General features: G+C 41.7%; 1 protein-coding gene across 1 annotated transcript in view; it reads right to left on the bottom strand.

Annotated features, from left to right (window-relative positions):
- HFM1 (helicase for meiosis 1) overlaps positions 1 to 17,653 on the bottom strand; it is a 354,705-nt gene that overhangs the window by 54,404 nt on the left and 282,648 nt on the right. Inside the window, exons 31-32 of the mRNA XM_033916380.1 lie at positions 11,435 to 11,517; positions 2,769 to 2,875 (exon numbers count right to left, since the gene is read on the bottom strand). Of these exons, the coding sequence (XP_033772271.1) occupies positions 2,769 to 2,875; positions 11,435 to 11,517 (190 nt within the window). The remainder of the gene's footprint in view (positions 1 to 2,768; positions 2,876 to 11,434; positions 11,518 to 17,653) is intronic.

Raw genomic sequence — 17,653 nt, 5'->3', positions numbered from 1 at the left:
TTTACAGCTGTATTCCAGAGGTTAGTTAGTTCATCCAAGGAATTAGTATCAGAGTTAGTAAAGTCTAAGTTGAAGGAGGAGAGAATTAAGTCTGAAGAAAGGTTGTTGTAGTTTCTGAAATTTTTTACTTGTTGTTTATTATAATTTGGATTATGTGAAATAATATAAGATAAAGAAATTAAGGAATGATCGGACCAGGGAACTGGTAAGCAGTTATTTAGTAATAGGTTTTTCTTTGTAGTTGTTGGTATTAGGGCCATATCAAATGTATGGCCTGCCTGGTGTGTTGGAAGGGTTATTAGTGGATGTAAATCTAGTTGATTTATGTAAGAAACAATGGTTTTTGTATAGTTGTTGTTGATGTCATCAAAATGAATATTGAAGTCACCCAAAATTAAAGGATTTAAGGTGGAACTGCCAAAATCAAAAAGCAACGATTGAAGTTGTATAATACTGTCAGAGGAAATTGGTGGGGGGGTAAAGTAAAAGTATGTCAGTTTTTGGTTTAGTTAACATAGTGACTTGTAAGAATTCTATAGAGGAGCTTGGTAAGGAGTTATCAGTATGTAGCAATAAAGCTTCTCGGAAGATTATTGCCAGCCCTCCTCCTCTTTTATTACTACGATGATTATAGACAAAGGAGAATCCCTGGGGACAGGCATAAGAAAGGTATGCCTCCTCGCCTTCTGAGAGTCATGTTTCCGTTAAACATAAAATGTCAAAAGATTGTTGAGTAATCACGTCTTTAATTAGATGGTATTTGGATTTAATGGAGCGGGTATTGATAAGCCAATATTAAATTTTTTAACTGAATGTTCTGAGGAAATTTGAGTTCGAGGGGAAGGAGCTAATTGATTGGGAGGAATTAAGATATTTGAACGTACAAAAGAGTGTTGGGGATTCTGATTAAAATTAGGTTTCAATGGTCCATTTCCCCAGAAAACCGGAATTGGTAAGAAAGAGTTATCCATGATGATAGAATAGTGAGTAGGAGTAGGTGTTAAAGTTAAAGCAAATTCAAACGGCCCTTTGGAAAATAGAAAAGCAAGTGAGAAGAAAAAAAACAGCTTTGCTTAGGCAAGGCTGCAAAACTTTAAGTTTTTTTAGCATAAGAATATCTAGTACGCACTGCAGGATCGCACAAAGGAGCGCATTAAGGAGCAAGACTTGCTGCTTTTCTCCTGCTCTGATCAACTCTGCTCCGTTGGCCCCTCCCATTTTAAGGTGGAGCTTCGGTGGTGGACGTTGGGGGGGGTGGAGCTAACTCTCACCGATTCCCCTCTTGGTCTCCTGCCTCTGCTTCTCTCTCCTGCTGTTTTATCTGCTTTTTCCCCCCTTTGGCTTCTCTCTTCCTCTGCCTCTCTCTGTAGCTGCTTTTCTTCTGCTCTCTCCTGCTCAGATCCAACTGTGGAAATCTGTCTGGAATACTATATGTTCTCTACTTCCTATTACATCCCCAATATCTTTTGACATCATTCTTTTTCGCTCTCTCACTCTGTCTGGTGCCCTGGACAAATGGCAAGCTAAATTATTTGATATTCTCATAGCCTTTACCATACAAATGGTTCTCTCGCATAGGAAATCTGCCTAAATACCTCCTTCTGGTGGCCAATGGTATTTATTCATAATTATGAATGTAAAGCTAACTCCCTTACAAACAGTGGATACAAAATCAATAAAATATGGTCTCCACTTAGGAATTTTTCTCTTCGACACTAATGTATACAGTCATTCCAACTGGTTTGCCTGTTTTATATCATGGCTTACCCTAATTTTACTTTTTTATTCTAATTACTAGCCTTGATATTTGTATTAGGCTATCTCATATTCACAAGGTCTCCATTGTGCTTGTTGGATTTCTCCATTTATATAGCTTCATATATATATATATATACTTTGGATTGCTCATTTCTGGATGCTTATTGTAACCTTGATGCATCCTTATTGTCATTAGTAACATGTTTGATGTATAATTTCCTTCTTTATTTTTGTTTCTCGTGTTTCTTGTTTTTTCTAAAACTTCAATAAACAAATTTTAAAAATGAAAATGAACAAATCCTATTACCTAACCTCCTATTATTAACTTATAATCCAACTGTAATCCACAGAAACTAAGTCCGTCAGGGCTTCCAAAAAATGGCCCTGACAGACTTAGGGCTCCTTTTACGAAGCTGCGTTAGCGGCTTTATCGCATGCGACTTTTTATCACGCACTAACCCCTGCGCTAGCCGAAAAACTACTGCCTGCTCAAGAGGAGGCAGTAGCGGCTAGTGCGGCCGGCAGTTTAGCATGCACTATTACGCACGTTAAACCTCTAATGCGGCTTCGTAAAAGGAGCCCTTAGTTTCTGTGGATTACAGTTGAATTGTAGGTTAATAATAGGAAGTTAGTAATAGGAGTCATTAGTTATAGGTTAGTAGGTTTGTAATAGGAGTTTGTAGGTTAGTAATAGGAATTTGAACTGTATGCTAAGGCAGATAGGGATCCAGTGAAGTGTTTTAAGAAGAGGGGTAAGGTGAGTATAGCAAGGTTGGCAGAAGATATGTTGTATAGCTGAGTTTTGCACAGATTGCAGGGAAAGAGGCAGTTTAGAAAACCTGTTAGAAATAAATTACAGTAGTCTAAGTATGGCCTAAAATGTGAAAAGTGACCAATAAGGTATCACTCCAATTTACTCATCATCATATACCTAAATAGTATTACAGTGTGTAAAAGGATGCTAGGAAATAACTTTGCTCTTACAACATGGTTCAACCATACAAACTTACTTTGTGCAAAACATTCTGATTGTTCATGCTGCTGAGAACTTCCATGGAAAGTGACAGAATTCCACTGCCATTCTGAAGGTGATGCAGACTTCTGAATTTGTTGAGTCCTTGATCAGAAAAACAATGCTAGTAATTTTCAAATTAAAATTATGTAATTTTAAAAATATGACCATTATTTCTTCTAAAATAGTTTTCAATCATTCTTAAATAGCCTCTCTTATTCCATGTTTATAGTAACATAGTAGATGACGGCAGAAATAGACCCGAATGGTCCATCCAGTCTGCCCAACCTGATTCAATTTAAATTTTTAAATTTTTTCTTCTTAGCTATTTCTGGGCAAGAATCCAAAGCTTTACCCTGTACTGTGCTTGGGTTCCAATTCTGTTAAGACTTACTCCAGCCCATCTACACCCTCCCAGCCATTGAAGCCCTCCCCAGCCCATCCTCCACCAAACGGCCATATACAGACAAAGACCGTGCAAGTCTGTCCAGTACTGGCCTTAGTTCAATATTTAATATTATTTTCTGATTCTAAATCCTCTGTGTTCATCCCATGCTTCTTTGAACTCAGTCACATTTTTACTCTCCACCACCTCTCTCGGGAACGCATTCCAGGCATCCACTACCCTCTCCGTAAAGTAGAATTTCCTAACATTGCCCCTGAATTTACCACCCCTCAAACTCAAATTATGTCCTCTGGTTTTACCATTTTCCTTTCTCTGGAAAAGATTTTGTTCTACGTTATTACCCTTCAAGTATTTGAACGTCTGAATCATATCTCCCCTGTCTCTCCTTTCCTCTAGGGTATACATATTCAGGGCTTCCAGTCTCTCTTCATACATCTTCTGGCGCAAGCCTCCTATCATTTTCGTCGCTCTCCTCTGGACCGCCTCAAGTCTTCTTACGTCCTTCGCCAGATACGGTCTCCAAAACTGAATACAATGCTCCAAGTGGGGCCTTACCAATGACCTGTACAGGGGCATCAACACCTTCTTCCTTCTACTGACTACACCTCTCTTTATACATCCCAGCATCCTTCTGGCAGCAGCCACTGCCTTGTCACACTGTTTTTTCGCCTTTAGATCTTCGGACACTATCACCCCAAGGTCCCTCTCCCCGTCCGTGCATATCAGCTTCTCTCCTCCTAACATATACGGTTCCTTCCTATTTATTATATTAAAATGTCTCCTAAGGGAATAATTTTATAACTGAACTCACACATAACCTTTATCCTCTGTGGGTGCTGGCAAATATTCAAATCTAAATTATGTGTATTCTTCTATTTTGAAAATTAATCCAGAAAATTTATCCACTTGCATTTATACCTTTTTTAAAATTTTTATTACCATACATACTTTTTCTGGATTATTTTATGGTTATACACATGTTCTCAAAAGTGTGCCTACCCAAATACAGAACCTTCCCCAACTCCACCCCCAGAAATGCTTACTTTGAATAAAGTTAGGCATAGGGTAAAGTTTTCCTGTGGCATGTTGTTCAAACTTCTTATAAAGACAGACTGAATTCCACCAAAAGGTGTAGGCTAGAAGAGGAGCAGATTTCCAATTCTGCAGTATTTGTTGTATACCAACAAATATTAATGAGTCAATCAGTCTCGAGTCGCATGAGCAGTTTTCAAAGCAAGGATGTAAAGAACATATAATTATTACTTCAAAAGAAAGATTTGCGGTACATTTTGTTATAGCTTTAATAGTAGGACATATTTGGTTCCAAAATGAGTGAACTGCTTTACATTCATATAGCATGTTTTCTAAAGAGCCTGGAGAAGTCGAACAATGCCATCATATCATCTTTATGGATTTTGATTTTATGCATTTTAAAAGGGGTCCATACTGCATTCCACATTAAGAAAAATAAAGACTGAGATAGGTTGGCTGAAAGAAGGGGTCTGTTAACTTTTGACCAAAATAGTTTCCATTCTATATCTGTTAAAGAGATGTTTAGCTTTTTAACCCATTGCAACTTAATATCATTGGGAAAGACATGATGTGAGTACCTAAGTTTGTACAGAATGGAGATAGCTTTACCCTTAGTAAGTATTGATGTGCTCCAAGACAGTAAACAAGAGATATCAGTTAAGTGTAGTGTAGTTATAATAGAGGTGAGAATTGTCTATTGTATGTTGCATTTCAACAAAGGAAAGGTTTCAGAAAATTTAGGAAAGGACATTAGACTACCATTATAGAAGAGCTGCTTGACATACCAAATATTGCTTTTTTGCCAGGTCTTCCAATTAAGGGTCCTCTTTTTATGTTTTATAACTGAGTTATTCCATATAGCCATACTTGAATGGGCATAGATCAAATTAGTTGCTGTTTTATCTAATAAGTAGAGAGCTGTCTGAGTAGCAATGAGCAACGTGAATTGTTTCAGATGTTTGGTCTAGGACATAGTAGTAAGGAATTGAATTACAAATATATAACTCTTGATCTAACCAAGGTGGTAGTATTGAGTTATAAGTTTAGGATTCAGTCAGGAGCCAATGGGCTCCATCCTTCGCTAAGGATACTGTATGATATTTTTGCAAGTCAGGGAGATTCATACCTCCGTTATATTTGGAAGCTTTAAGCTTGTGGAGTGAAATCTTAGGTTTTTTTATTGTTCCAAATAAAACTGATCAGTTTTTTAAAATCTATCCAATGGTATATGGAGGGTTTACATAAGGAGGGAAGCATGGATAGAATGTAATTAATTTGGGGTACTAGAGTCATTTTAATTGAAGATATTTTACCCCACCAGGATTATGTACATCAGGGACCATCTAGAGATTGAGAGGGATATTATTTCTTTTAGTTATGTGATATTGAGATCTATGATATGAGTAGGGATTTTATGAATGAAAATACCCAGATATTTCACTGTTTCGGACAACCAGAAAAATCCAAAGTGGGCCACGTCTGATTGGCTAATCTGATCATTAAGAGGAATTATAACTGACTTTTCCCAGTTGACCTTACTGTATATCCTGATAGTACAGAGTATGACTGGACAATGTGTATAAAGGCTGATAATGACAATAGCGGATTACGAAAGAATAGAAGAATGTCATCAGCGTATGCTACAATTTTAATTTGTGTGGATGTGGAGACAATGCCTTGAATAGTGGGTGATTGTCGAATGGATGATGATAGTGGTTCAAGAGTGATATTAAAGAGTAGAGCGGAAAGAGGGCATTGATCAGTATTTTAGAGGATAGTTTCCAGTATAAAGTTTGGATCCAAGAAACAAAAGGATTTCCTGTGTATTATAAAGGATTTCCAGGGAATATAACAAATCTGATCATGTTATAATCACTGATATCAAGTGGCCCTAGCACCATTACCTCCCTCACCAATTCATGTGCTCCACTAAGAACTACATCTAGAATTACTTCATCTCTTGCTGGTTCCTGAACCAGCTGCTTCATAAAGAAGTCTTTGATTTCATCAAGGAATTTTATCTCCCTAGCATGCCCTAATTATACGAGGTGCTCATAAGTTTGGGGAATGTGAACATCGTGTGCGAACTGGATATAGTATGCTCTTCCGCCACTAGACGTGTCTAGCAGTATACTTTGTGAATCAGTGTGCCAATGGGCATGCAGCTAAGTGGTCACATTGTTTTGTTCTGTGTGATTTTGTAAGGTTGTGTTTTAGTGACTTGGTGGATTTCGATATGATGGATTTTACTGAACAAAGAATCTGCATCAAATTTTGTTTCAAACTTTAAAAAACTATTGCAGAAACCCATCATATGCTCCAGGAAGCCTTTGGAGATAATGCCATATGCCAAAGCAAAACCTTTCTTTGGTACAAATGCTTCAAGGACAGACAAACATCTGTCCACAACGATGACCATTCCGGATGACTGTAAACAAGCACAACACCAGAAACCATAGCAAAAGTTCATGATACTATCCTTGCAGATCATAGGCAAACTATTCACGATATTTGTGAGATAGTAGGACAGTCATATGGGACAGTTCAATGAATTTTGTTGGACAAATTGAACATGCAACGCATTTCTGCAAAATTTGTGCCAAGACTGCCGGAGGTCTTCAAGGCACTCACCCAAGATGACTTCCATAGATGCATGGACTCATGGGAAAAACGCTGGGATCGCTGTATACATTCTCAAGGAGACTACTTTGAAGGAGATGGTAGAAACTAGGAGTTTCAGTAAGCAATTTTTTTTATACAATCGAATTCCCCGAACTTTTGGATAGCACCTCGAACATTTACCCAGTCAATATCGGGTAGTTGAAATTACCCATTATTACTATGTTACCCAGTTTGTTAGCCTCCCTAATTTCTGATAACATTTCAGCATCTGTCTGTAATCTATTTACAATTTGCTCAGCAGTAGACAGAGATAGTTTGCAATCTTTAAAATCAGCCTGGTCTACTGTGGCCTGTATTGCAATATCATTATTGGGATGCTGTTTTTCTCTTTATGATATCTTTTAAAGATACCTTGTCCTGAACCATGCTCTTTTGAGCAATTGCCAGTAGATAGAGGCTTTTAAAATAAAATTGGGAAATCCAAGATGGCCGCTGCAACAGCATTGTGACACCAAAAAATGGCCCAGAAGTGCAAACTGCAAAAAATTCAGGAAAGAGATTTTTGGAGGTAGGGGACCCAAATCATAGCCCCAGAAAACTGCAATTTAACCCTCCCCCTTTATGTCTCCCATAGACTTCAATGGACTGTAAAGGCAGTCCCCGTTTTATGTATATCCAAGTTACATCAGACACTTACTTACAAATGGTGGTCCTGTTCTATCTTCAGTGTCCCATCACTCCCCTATCCCTCCCTCCCTAGTCACAACGCACCGCTCTTCCTCCCAAGTCTCAATGTGCCTCTTTCTTTCCCTCCCTCCATTCTATGCCTCAAGTACGTGCCTCCTTAGGTGGGTGTTTACCTTCTGGACGGCTCCCTCCTCCTGAAGTCTTTTCTCTGCACAAAGCTGTGGGCGATAGCTCCTACATGCATCCCACGGCTGAGCTGAAAGCCTTTCCTCTGGCGTTGGAGCTTCCGGTTCAGCCATGGGATTCACGTTAGAAGCACCACTCCTGAGTGTTTACTTTCTGGCTGGCTCCCTCCTTCCTGCTGCAGTAGTTTCTCTGCACAAAGCTGTGGGTTGCAGCTCCTACATGCGTCTCACGGCTGAGCCAGAATCCTTCCCTCTGACGTCACTTCTCCACACGTAGGAGCTGCCGCCCACTTTCTGCAGAGAAACCACTGTGGCAGGAAGAAGGAGGAAGCTAGCCAGAAGGTAAACACCTGCCAGAGGGAGGCATGTACTGAGGCACAGAATGGAGGGAGGGTGGGAGAGAGGGGCACGATGGGACTCAGGAGGGAGGGAGAGGGGCGTGTTGGGACTCGGGAGGGAGGGAGCACAAACTTCGGATAAATGATGGAAGGAAGGAGAGAGGGGGCATGAAATTGGGACACAGAATGAAGGGAAGAAGTGGAAGAATGGAGGGAGTGAGGGAAAGAGATGCTGAGGTGAGGGAGGGAATAGAAAAGGAGAATTGATTCTCTGAGAGAGGGAAAGAGATGGTGCACATGGGGAGAAGAAGAAAGAGGATAATTGTTAGGCATGGGGGGGGAGAAAGAATTATTGGACATGGTGGTGGGAGAAAAGTGAGGTAGAGATGCATGGGGAAGAGAGAGATGAGAGGGAGTAATGTTAGATGTGGTGGTGGAGAGGGAACAGTGGGATGGATGGAAAAGAATGCAAGAGGGGCCTCAAGGAGATGGAGAATGTAGAAAGAATACTAGGATCCAAGTTGCATACAAATTCAACTTAAGAACGATTTAAAAAACAGAACCCGTTCTTAACCCATGAACTGCCTGTATTTACAGTACTGATGGTGTTCTGCCTGCTTCAGCTGAAACAGCAGCTGGGAAATGGAGAAGACTTCTGCCACAGATAAGCATGTAAAACATATCTGGATGCTTGTTTCTTCAGGCTGCCAGACAGACAATGAGATAGTCTGCGATCCCCCATCTGCATCGTAAGTGGGGTAAATGCAGCCGGCCCCCAGAAAAGCCATCAAGACCAACACAGGGCCACACAGCCTGCATTCAAGCTCTGGTTACAACCAGGAGTGAGCTCTGCTACTAGAGGAATGGTCCCCGAGCCATTCAAATGTGTTAGAGCAGGCTGGTCATGTAATTGTTGTGTAAAAGGGTTACCTTCAAGGCAGAGCTGCCCCAGTAAAACTGAAGCACCGAGAAGCCTCTAAATCAGGATATAAAAACAAAAATAACAAACCAAGATCAGAACAGATCAGAAAAATACCGTCAGCTCCCATGTAGAAGGAAAAACTGAGGAGATAGAGCACAGCCCAGTGATACAGGAGGTGGAGCTGAAAAATGTAGACAATGCCTTCTACACAAATCGTGATTAGAGGTGAATAACCTTCTTGTTCAAGACTCATATGCCTTTTGTGCTAGAATTATTTTATCCCATCAGGAATAAATTTAAAGAACCAATATATTCAAGTTTCAGCTCCCTCAAAGGTTTCCTTGCCTTGAAGGTGAAAATTGGATTTCCCAACACAAAAATATTTTTCATATAGTAATCACTTCAGTATTTATTATTTCTTGTCAAATATTCACTCAAAATTGAGTCACACACACTATCACAAAGCAGCACTTTACAAGGATGAAATACGCAAACAATCAAAGGCATCCATGAAAAAACACAATAGCCATCAACAAGAATACCGTACATAGTATGCCAAGAAAACACTAGACTGTTCAAGAGCAAGAACAGCCCACTTCCCTCATTGGCCCCAGAAATTTGTTTAATTGATTTCCCCCAAGAATCCCCTACACAAAGGACAGCACGCATACCAGGCAACACAAACCAGTCACACATTCAGATATACACCACTCATACTCCCAAATCAATCTCCCCCCTCTGACTCTTTAATAAAAATGTTATACAAAAAAAAAACCCAAAAACAAAGCAGCACTTCAGGAACACTTCTGTTCTCAACTGCATCCGTTGCTCTTCCACCAAATGCCACTGAAACAAAACCCTTAAAGACTAGGTACAGCCAATCAGGAAGTAGCTTTCATCGGTATTCAAACTCACTACATCGAGGGAAGCCGCCATCGACCCCAAGACTTGGAGGAAATCCTGTGCCAGAGGACACTGGGACGCCTTAAGCAGGCAAATCTGAGATTGCAATTTGCTTACCCGGGCCTCTGGATTGAACTTGGAAATCGAGTGGATGACATTGTTATAAACTCCTCCTGTTTTTACTGTCGTCATTAGAGATGTATTTGATGATTCATGGATTTAATGAAAAAACACCGCGGCCATCTTATGACTAAAGATACCTTGTTGAGATGCAGCGGAGCAAAATAGAAGGGGTGATTTGTCTGAGAATTTTGATTATGGATTTTCAAATGATATAAAGCTCTTCACCACCTTGCATTGTATTTACAGGGGACTCGTTCTTGAAAAAGCCTTCGGCAAAACATATCATGAGAAGTCCTACCCAACATTCAAAGAAAATTATTGTTATGCTCAAGCAGGGCTAAATTACTGCTGAAGCTAAGTACAAAAATTTTTCTTCCTTTTTAAAGACATATGAAATATTTATGCGTTTGCAAATAGTTTAAAACACATATGAATCAAGCCTAAGAATTGTTTGGCACACTCTGAAGACTTCAATAACAAAAAATTTTAAGAATACATAAAATATATCAAATATAATGTAGATGCTGTTTTTGTTATAGTGATGTGAGATCGTGACAGCATTACCAGTTTTAGGCTAAACATTAGCACTGTTAGTGAGGATTTGAACGCTAGCATCAGGCCCTTGAAGACACAACGTCGATAGAGCCTGGGAGACAGGGTCGGTTACACTTAGCATGCATTTGTAATAAATAATGTATTTTTTCCTTTTAGTACATGCACAAGTTCTGATTGGATGCTCCATTCAGCACCCCTCAAGCAGAAGGCATAATTGTACTAGTTTTGCTTGGTTAGATAAGAAGCATCCTCACACCTGTTGGAGACATTCCACAGATCTCAGACAGTGTGTGCTTCCGTGTCTATATCTATATTCCTGGTTTGAAATCTGCAGCCTTTGTGTGAACTTGGTGAGAGTGAAAGACACTATTATATACTGTAACTGGTCCTGCGACTGAATAAAGATTGCAGAGTGAGCTATAGTTGTGCCTGATTATATTTCCTGTATTACAATAAAAGGTATATCATAGCTAATTCTTGTGTGTTGTGTGCATGTGCTTTTTGTAACTTATTCACACGTCATACGAAAATGGGGAAAAAAATGAGTAATCCTGCCAACATCTGCTAGCAGCTCAAATCACCTTTCCTACACTACCCCAAGGAATGTCATTTTTTCATCAGGTAAAAATACATGTACTATAAAATCATGCACATATGCTTATCCATAAAATGGAAATTAATTTTCATCTGCTAGGAACTCAGATCACCTTTCCCACCCTACCCCCAAGGAATGTCCTTTTTCCTTCAGGTAAAAATACATGTACTATAAAATCTTGCACATATGCTTATCCATTAAATAGAAAATAATTTTCATCTGCAAGATTTACCAAAGTAACATCTTAGTTATTTGGAAATAACTTTAAATATTGTCCTCATAATTCCTGTACACACCTGGGTAATGCTGGACATGAAGCTTGTGGTATGAAGGAAAATTGCTGAAGATCTAGATTTTGAGTTTTACTTAATATCTGCATCTATTACAAAATATAAAGTATAAATATTTTAAACATTCAGCATGTAGAGGTCTAAGAACTTTTTTACTACCGTGTTTCCCTGAAAATAAGACCTATCCCAAAAATAAGCCCTAGCATGATTTTTAAAGGTGCTCCTAATAAAAGCCCTACCCCAAAAATAAGACCTAATTAAAATTGATCCCCGAATGTCCCCGACTCCATCCCTAATACTATTGCTGCCCGATTTGCCGGCAGCAGTGCTTTCTGCACCTCCCCCCCATGTTCAGCATCTTTCCTCTCCTCTTAACCATCCCCTTGTACAACATCTTTCTATCTCTCCCTCCCATCCCCCTGTGCAACAGAACCCCGCTGACCCTTCCATTGTGAGACTGACATACCTCCACTCCAAAGCCTCCAAAACCAGCAGCGGCGGCAGCTCTCTGAACGGGCTGCTTCACGGCAGAGGGAAGGCCCTGGTGGGGAAGTTCGCAAAGCAGCCCATTCAGAGCGCTGCCGCCGCTGCTGTTTTTAGAGGCCTCGGTCTCACGGTGGTAGGATCGGCAGGGTTTTTTTGCACAGGGGTATGGGAGGGAGGGATAGAAAGATGCTGCACATGGGTGGGGAGAAAGCACTGCCGCTGGCGAATCGGGCAGGGAGAGATAGAAAGATGCTGCACAAGAAGATGAGGACACTGCACAGGGGGGGGGAGAAAGCACTGTCGCCGCCAAATCGGGCAGCACTAGTATCAGGGATGGAGTTGGGGAGCTTCGGGGTGAGAGAAAGGAAAGAGGAAGAATTGGGGAGGAGGAGAGGAAGGGAGAGATGAGTGTTGTACATGAAAAAAATAAGACATCCCTGAAAATAAGCCCTAGTGTATTTTTTGAACCCAAAATTAATATGACAGTCTTATTTTCGGGGAAACACAGTATGTGCTCCTCAAAGCAGAGAGCATAATTTATTTGCTAGTATAGTAATTTACCTGAACTGTTTACTATAGCTCAGGCATATTACTACACTGGCAGTGAGTACAGTGGTATAGTCCAGGATATTGGTCAGTGCAGCCTTAGAAGATTATAGTCAAAGGATTTGGAGTTGAAAAGAGATTTGTTTCCTGTCTCCTCCAAGAACATGGGATTGTGAGAACTTACGGCAGCCATTCAGGGAGCAGCGCGGGACCAGGCAGAAGCGCAAAAAGCTCATGCCTGCCTTGTGCGTCGCTCTGCTGCAAGAAATGAGGAGGTAGCCATCCAGAGAGGGAGGGGCAGGAGCGCAGAAAGCTCCTGCCGATACAGCGCTGGACCAGAATTTAAAAAAGGTACCGAGGGGGGCTGCCAACCACTAAACCTGCCCTGTACCCTGTCCTGGCCTACCACTAGACCACCAGAGGGGGGGACAGGGTACAGGGCAGGGCGGTGGGACAGGGTACACCATTTGGTTCAGAATTTTTTTCTTGGTTTTTCCTTCTCTACAGTATGTGTGTCTTATGGTCAGGTGCGTCTTATAGAGCGAAAAATATGGTATCTGTTTTTCATAAATCCTACTTGATCTTTGGATATGAGCATGTCTACATGTATAGCTTTATTCAGCCTAAAAGTTAGTATTTTTGCCATCATTTTTTAAACTAAATTGAGAAGTGCGATAGCTCTATAGTTTTTGACAGTGTTTGGATCTCTACCTGGTTTAGGGAATACTACAATTGTAGCTTCAGTAAATCTTCACTGTGGTTCAGGAGGATCATGAATAAAATTAAAGTAGTTTAAGAGTTGTGGTGAGATTTGAAGACTAACCCGCCCTTTTACTAAGCCACAATAGAGGTTTCTACTGTAGCCTGGAGTGCTAAATATTTATTGAATGTGTCCAGTTCCAATATTGCTTGTTTAGTAGATCTCAGTATCACATCTTCAGAGGGAATGTGTAAGTCTGACATAAAGGGTACATATCTTATAGGAGCATCAGGTAAACAGCATTTTTCCAAAATCAGCCAAGAAGGTATATCTTTATCTGGTTCCAACAGCCATCTGGATCCCTATCTCAGAAGGAAGGCAGTCATAACATAAGAACATAAGAACATAAGCAGTGCCTCCGCCGGGTCAGACCATAGGTCCATCCTGCCCGGCAGTCCGCTCCCGCGGCGGCCCAAACAGGTCACGACCTGTCTGAACCACCAGAAGGGGCTCCCTTGCCACCTTGGTTTCTCATTGAAGTCCTATCTTCCCATCGTAGTCTTAACCCTCCGGTCTTGCACATGCACGACCTGTTGGGTTTCTATACTTATTACCTGGTTAGCTTTCTATACCTGTGTTACATCCCAGCACCTCTCTCAATATCCCACGATCCCTTTATCCCTCAGGAATCTGTCCAATCCCTGTTTGAATCCCTGTACCGTACTCTGCCTGATCACTTCCTCCGGTAGCGCATTCCAAGTGTCCACGACCCTTTGGGTGAAAAAAAACTTCCTTGCATTTGTTTTGAACCTATCTCCCTTCAGTTTCTCCGAATGCCCCCTCGTACTTGTTGTCCCCTTCAGTCTGAAGAATCTGTCCCTATCCACCCTCTCTATGCCCCTCAAGATCTTGAAGGTCTCTATCATATCTCCCCTGAGCCTCCTTTTTTCCAGAGAGAAGAGCCCCAGCCTATCCAACCTCTCGGCGTATGGGCAGTGTTCCAGCCCTTTTACCAGTTTCGTTGCTCTCCTTTGGACTCTCTCAAGTACCGCCATGTCCTTCTTGAGGTGTGGCGACCAATACTGAACGCAGTATTCCAGATGTGGACGCACCATCGCTCGATACAATGGCATGATGACTTCCCGCGTCCTGGTTGTTATGCCCCTCTTTATGATGCCCAGCATCCTGTTGGCTTTTTTCGAGGCTGCTGCGCACTGTGCAGATGGCTTCAGCGATGCATCCACCAGCACACCCAAGTCTCTCTCAAGTCTGCTGTCTCCCAACAATGCCCCCCCCAATTTGTAGTTGAACAACGGGTTCTTTTTCCCTATATGCATGACCTTGCATTTTTCCACGTTAAAGTGCATTTGCCATTTGTTTGCCCAGTCTTCCAGCTTGTCCAGGTTCCTTTGCAGGTCCTCACACTCCTCCCTGGACCTAACTCTACCGCACAGTTTGGTATCGTCTGCAAATTTTATAACCTCGCACTTTGCCTCCTTTTCCAGGCCATTGATAAATATGTTGAAGAGTAACGGCCCCAGCACCGATCCCTGTGGCACACCGCTCGTGACTCCCCGCCAGTCAGAATATTGGCCCTTCACTCCGACCCTCTGCAGTCTACCCGACAACCAGTGCTTGATCCATCTGTGCACATCCCCTCCCACCCCGTGGTTCCACAGCTTCCTAAGCAGCCTTTCATGTGGCACCTTGTCGAAAGCCTTTTGAAAATCAAGGTAAATGATGTCTATGGGTTCCCCATTGTCCACCCGACTGCTTATTCCCTCAAAGAAGTACAGAAGGTTCGTTAGGCACGACCTTCCCTTACAGAATCCGTGCTGGCTTGTTCTCAGTAGGCCATTCCTCTCGATGTGCTCGCAAATGCCGTCCTTGATCATAGCTTCCACCATCTTCCCTATAATTGAAGTCAGGCTCACCGGCCTGTAGTTCCCGGGGTCACCCCTCGATCCCTTCTTGAAGATAGGTGTGACATTTGCCAATTTCCAGTCCTCTGGTACCTCACCAGTTTTCAAGGATAGGTTGCAAACATGCTGGATTGTGCCCGCTATTTCTTGTCTTAGTTCCTTCAGAACCCTTGGATGGATCCCGTCCGGGCCCGGTGATTTACCACATTTTAACCTGTCTATCTGTTTGAGGACATCCTCCTTACTTACCTCTATGTGCTCCAATTTTTCGGCCTGTTCCCCACTCATGAGCTCCTCTGAGTCCGGTATATTAGATGTGTCTTCGCTCGTGAAAACCGACGAGAGGAACGTGTTCAACCTCTCAGCTACCTCTTTATCCTCCTTAATCACTCCCTTCCTATCCCCATCGTCCAACGGCCCCACCTCCTCTCTCGCTGGTCGCTTCCCCTTTACGTAACTGAAGAATGCCTTGAAGTTTTTCGCCTCCCTGGCCAGCCCCTCTTCGTATTCCCCTTTCGCTTTTCTAACCTCTTGGTGGCATTCCTTTTGGCATTTCCTGTGCGCCTGGTGATTTTCCTCCGTTGGGTCCTTTTTCCATCTCCGGAAGGATACTTTTTTGTCATTTATTGCCCTCTTTACTTCAGTTGACATCCAAACCGGGTCCTTTGATCGCTTGTTCTTGCAGCCTTTCCTGAAACTGGGGACGTACATTCTTTGTGCTTCCTGCAGGGTGTCCTTGAATAGGGTCCAGGCGCTTCCCACAGTCTCCATCCTAAAGATGTTTCTGAGCTTCCTCCCCACCAACTTGGAAAGTTCACACCACCATTTATTGTAGTACATTTTAAGCTTTTTCAAGGCTATACAAGGAGCTTTGTTGTTCCATAAGAATTTGTTTAAAAGAGATTCTAACGTATTGTAAAAATGTTTCGGAAAGAGTATAGGTATCATGCTTAATATATAGTTTATTTTTGGGACATCATTTTTATGGTCTCTAATCTGCCCCATCATGTCAGCTTCAAAGGGGACCATTTTTCAACCAGAGTTCGAGTGAAATCCAATATGAAGTTAATGTTATAAGTTAATGTTTCCTCAATTGTAGATCCAAAGTAGATACCTAAATATTTCAGTTTTGAGATAGAGAGTTTCAGGTTGGTTGATTTAATTATCTCGTAGTTGATGGGGCCATTAATTGGCATTATTTCTGTTTTTGAAATGTTCATCTTATAACCAGATACTGCCAAATATCTATTTATACATCAGATCATCATCTGCATATTCAGATAATTTGGGTGCTCTTTGCTGTGACTGAGCTCCCGCGATATTATTATTTGTTCTGATCATAATAAGGAGTGTTCCAAAGCAAAACTGAATAGCAACGGAGAGAGGAACAACCCTGTCTTGTTCCTCTGGACGGATGGAATGATGCCGAAAAAGAGTTGTTTATTTTTATTTTTGTAGCAGGAGCAATATATAGTACTTTTATCATTTTAAGGAAACCATCATCAAATCCAAACCATTTTAATATGAAGTGCCACTCAGTCCTTTTCAAAGCTTTCTCTGCATCAAGGGCCATAGCTATTAAGGAATGATTGGATTGAGCAGCTTGCAGTATGATGTTATGGCGTCACTAGAGAGTCTACCAAACATGAAGTCATTCTGATCTTTGTGAATTATTTAGGGAAGAACCTCTTGTAATCTGTGCCAGTATTTTTGCCAGAGGATGTGGTAAGAGCAGATAGTGTAGCTGGTTTTAAGAAAGGTTTGGACAAGATCCTGGAGGAAAAGTCTGTTATTGAGAAAGACATGGGGGAAGCCACTGCTTGCCCTGTATTGGTAGCATGAAATATTGCTACACCTTGGGTTTTGGCCATGTACTAGTGACCTAGATTGGCCACAGTGAGAACGGGCTACTGGTCTTGATAGACCATTGGTCTGACCCAGTAAGGCTATTCTTATGTTTTCAAATTTATATACTATTATAGCATACAACTGTTCATGGCGCTTTACAATATAATTTCCAGTGCAATAGGAGAAACATTCTAGACAATAGAGTTATTTCCCCATACTCGCATGCTCTGCAGAAGGAATCCACTCCGGATTTTTCACTCTGCCTCTGTAGTACTTCACCGATCGGTTTAGCGCCCTCTATAGTCTTTCCTTCTGCAATCATGTCTGCACCTGTGTGTATTCTGCTTTCCCCATTTTATTGTTTTAAATTCAATGTAATGTCGTCCCCTTTTCGGGTAATTTCGCATTTGAAGCAGTTTTGGAGCTCTGCCTGCTTGAGTATTCACAGACTTCAGTCTGTAGCTGACAGGCCTATCCCTTTTGGGTACCTAATAGCCAGTCTGCATAGTTTTCCTTGGAGCTCAGGGCCATCCCCTGAAGTAGTCTCACCTTCTGTTAAGCAGGGGGTCGAGCGCAGACTGTATGGCATGCTTAGGGGGCTCAGTGGTGTTCCGCAGCATGCTGGCTGCGCTTTCGAGCCTCTATCCACCTGGTGCACATCGGGTGGTCCGCTGGGGTGGAGGCATAGTCAGACAATGGAATCTGACTGTCAGCCAGAAGATC

This window comes from Geotrypetes seraphini, chromosome 12, assembly GCF_902459505.1.
Source record: "Geotrypetes seraphini chromosome 12, aGeoSer1.1, whole genome shotgun sequence".
Lineage (NCBI taxonomy): Eukaryota > Metazoa > Chordata > Amphibia > Gymnophiona > Dermophiidae > Geotrypetes > Geotrypetes seraphini.
The sequence above is the reverse complement of the archived record's forward strand: the minus strand, read 5'-3'. Positions and strand labels throughout refer to the sequence as shown.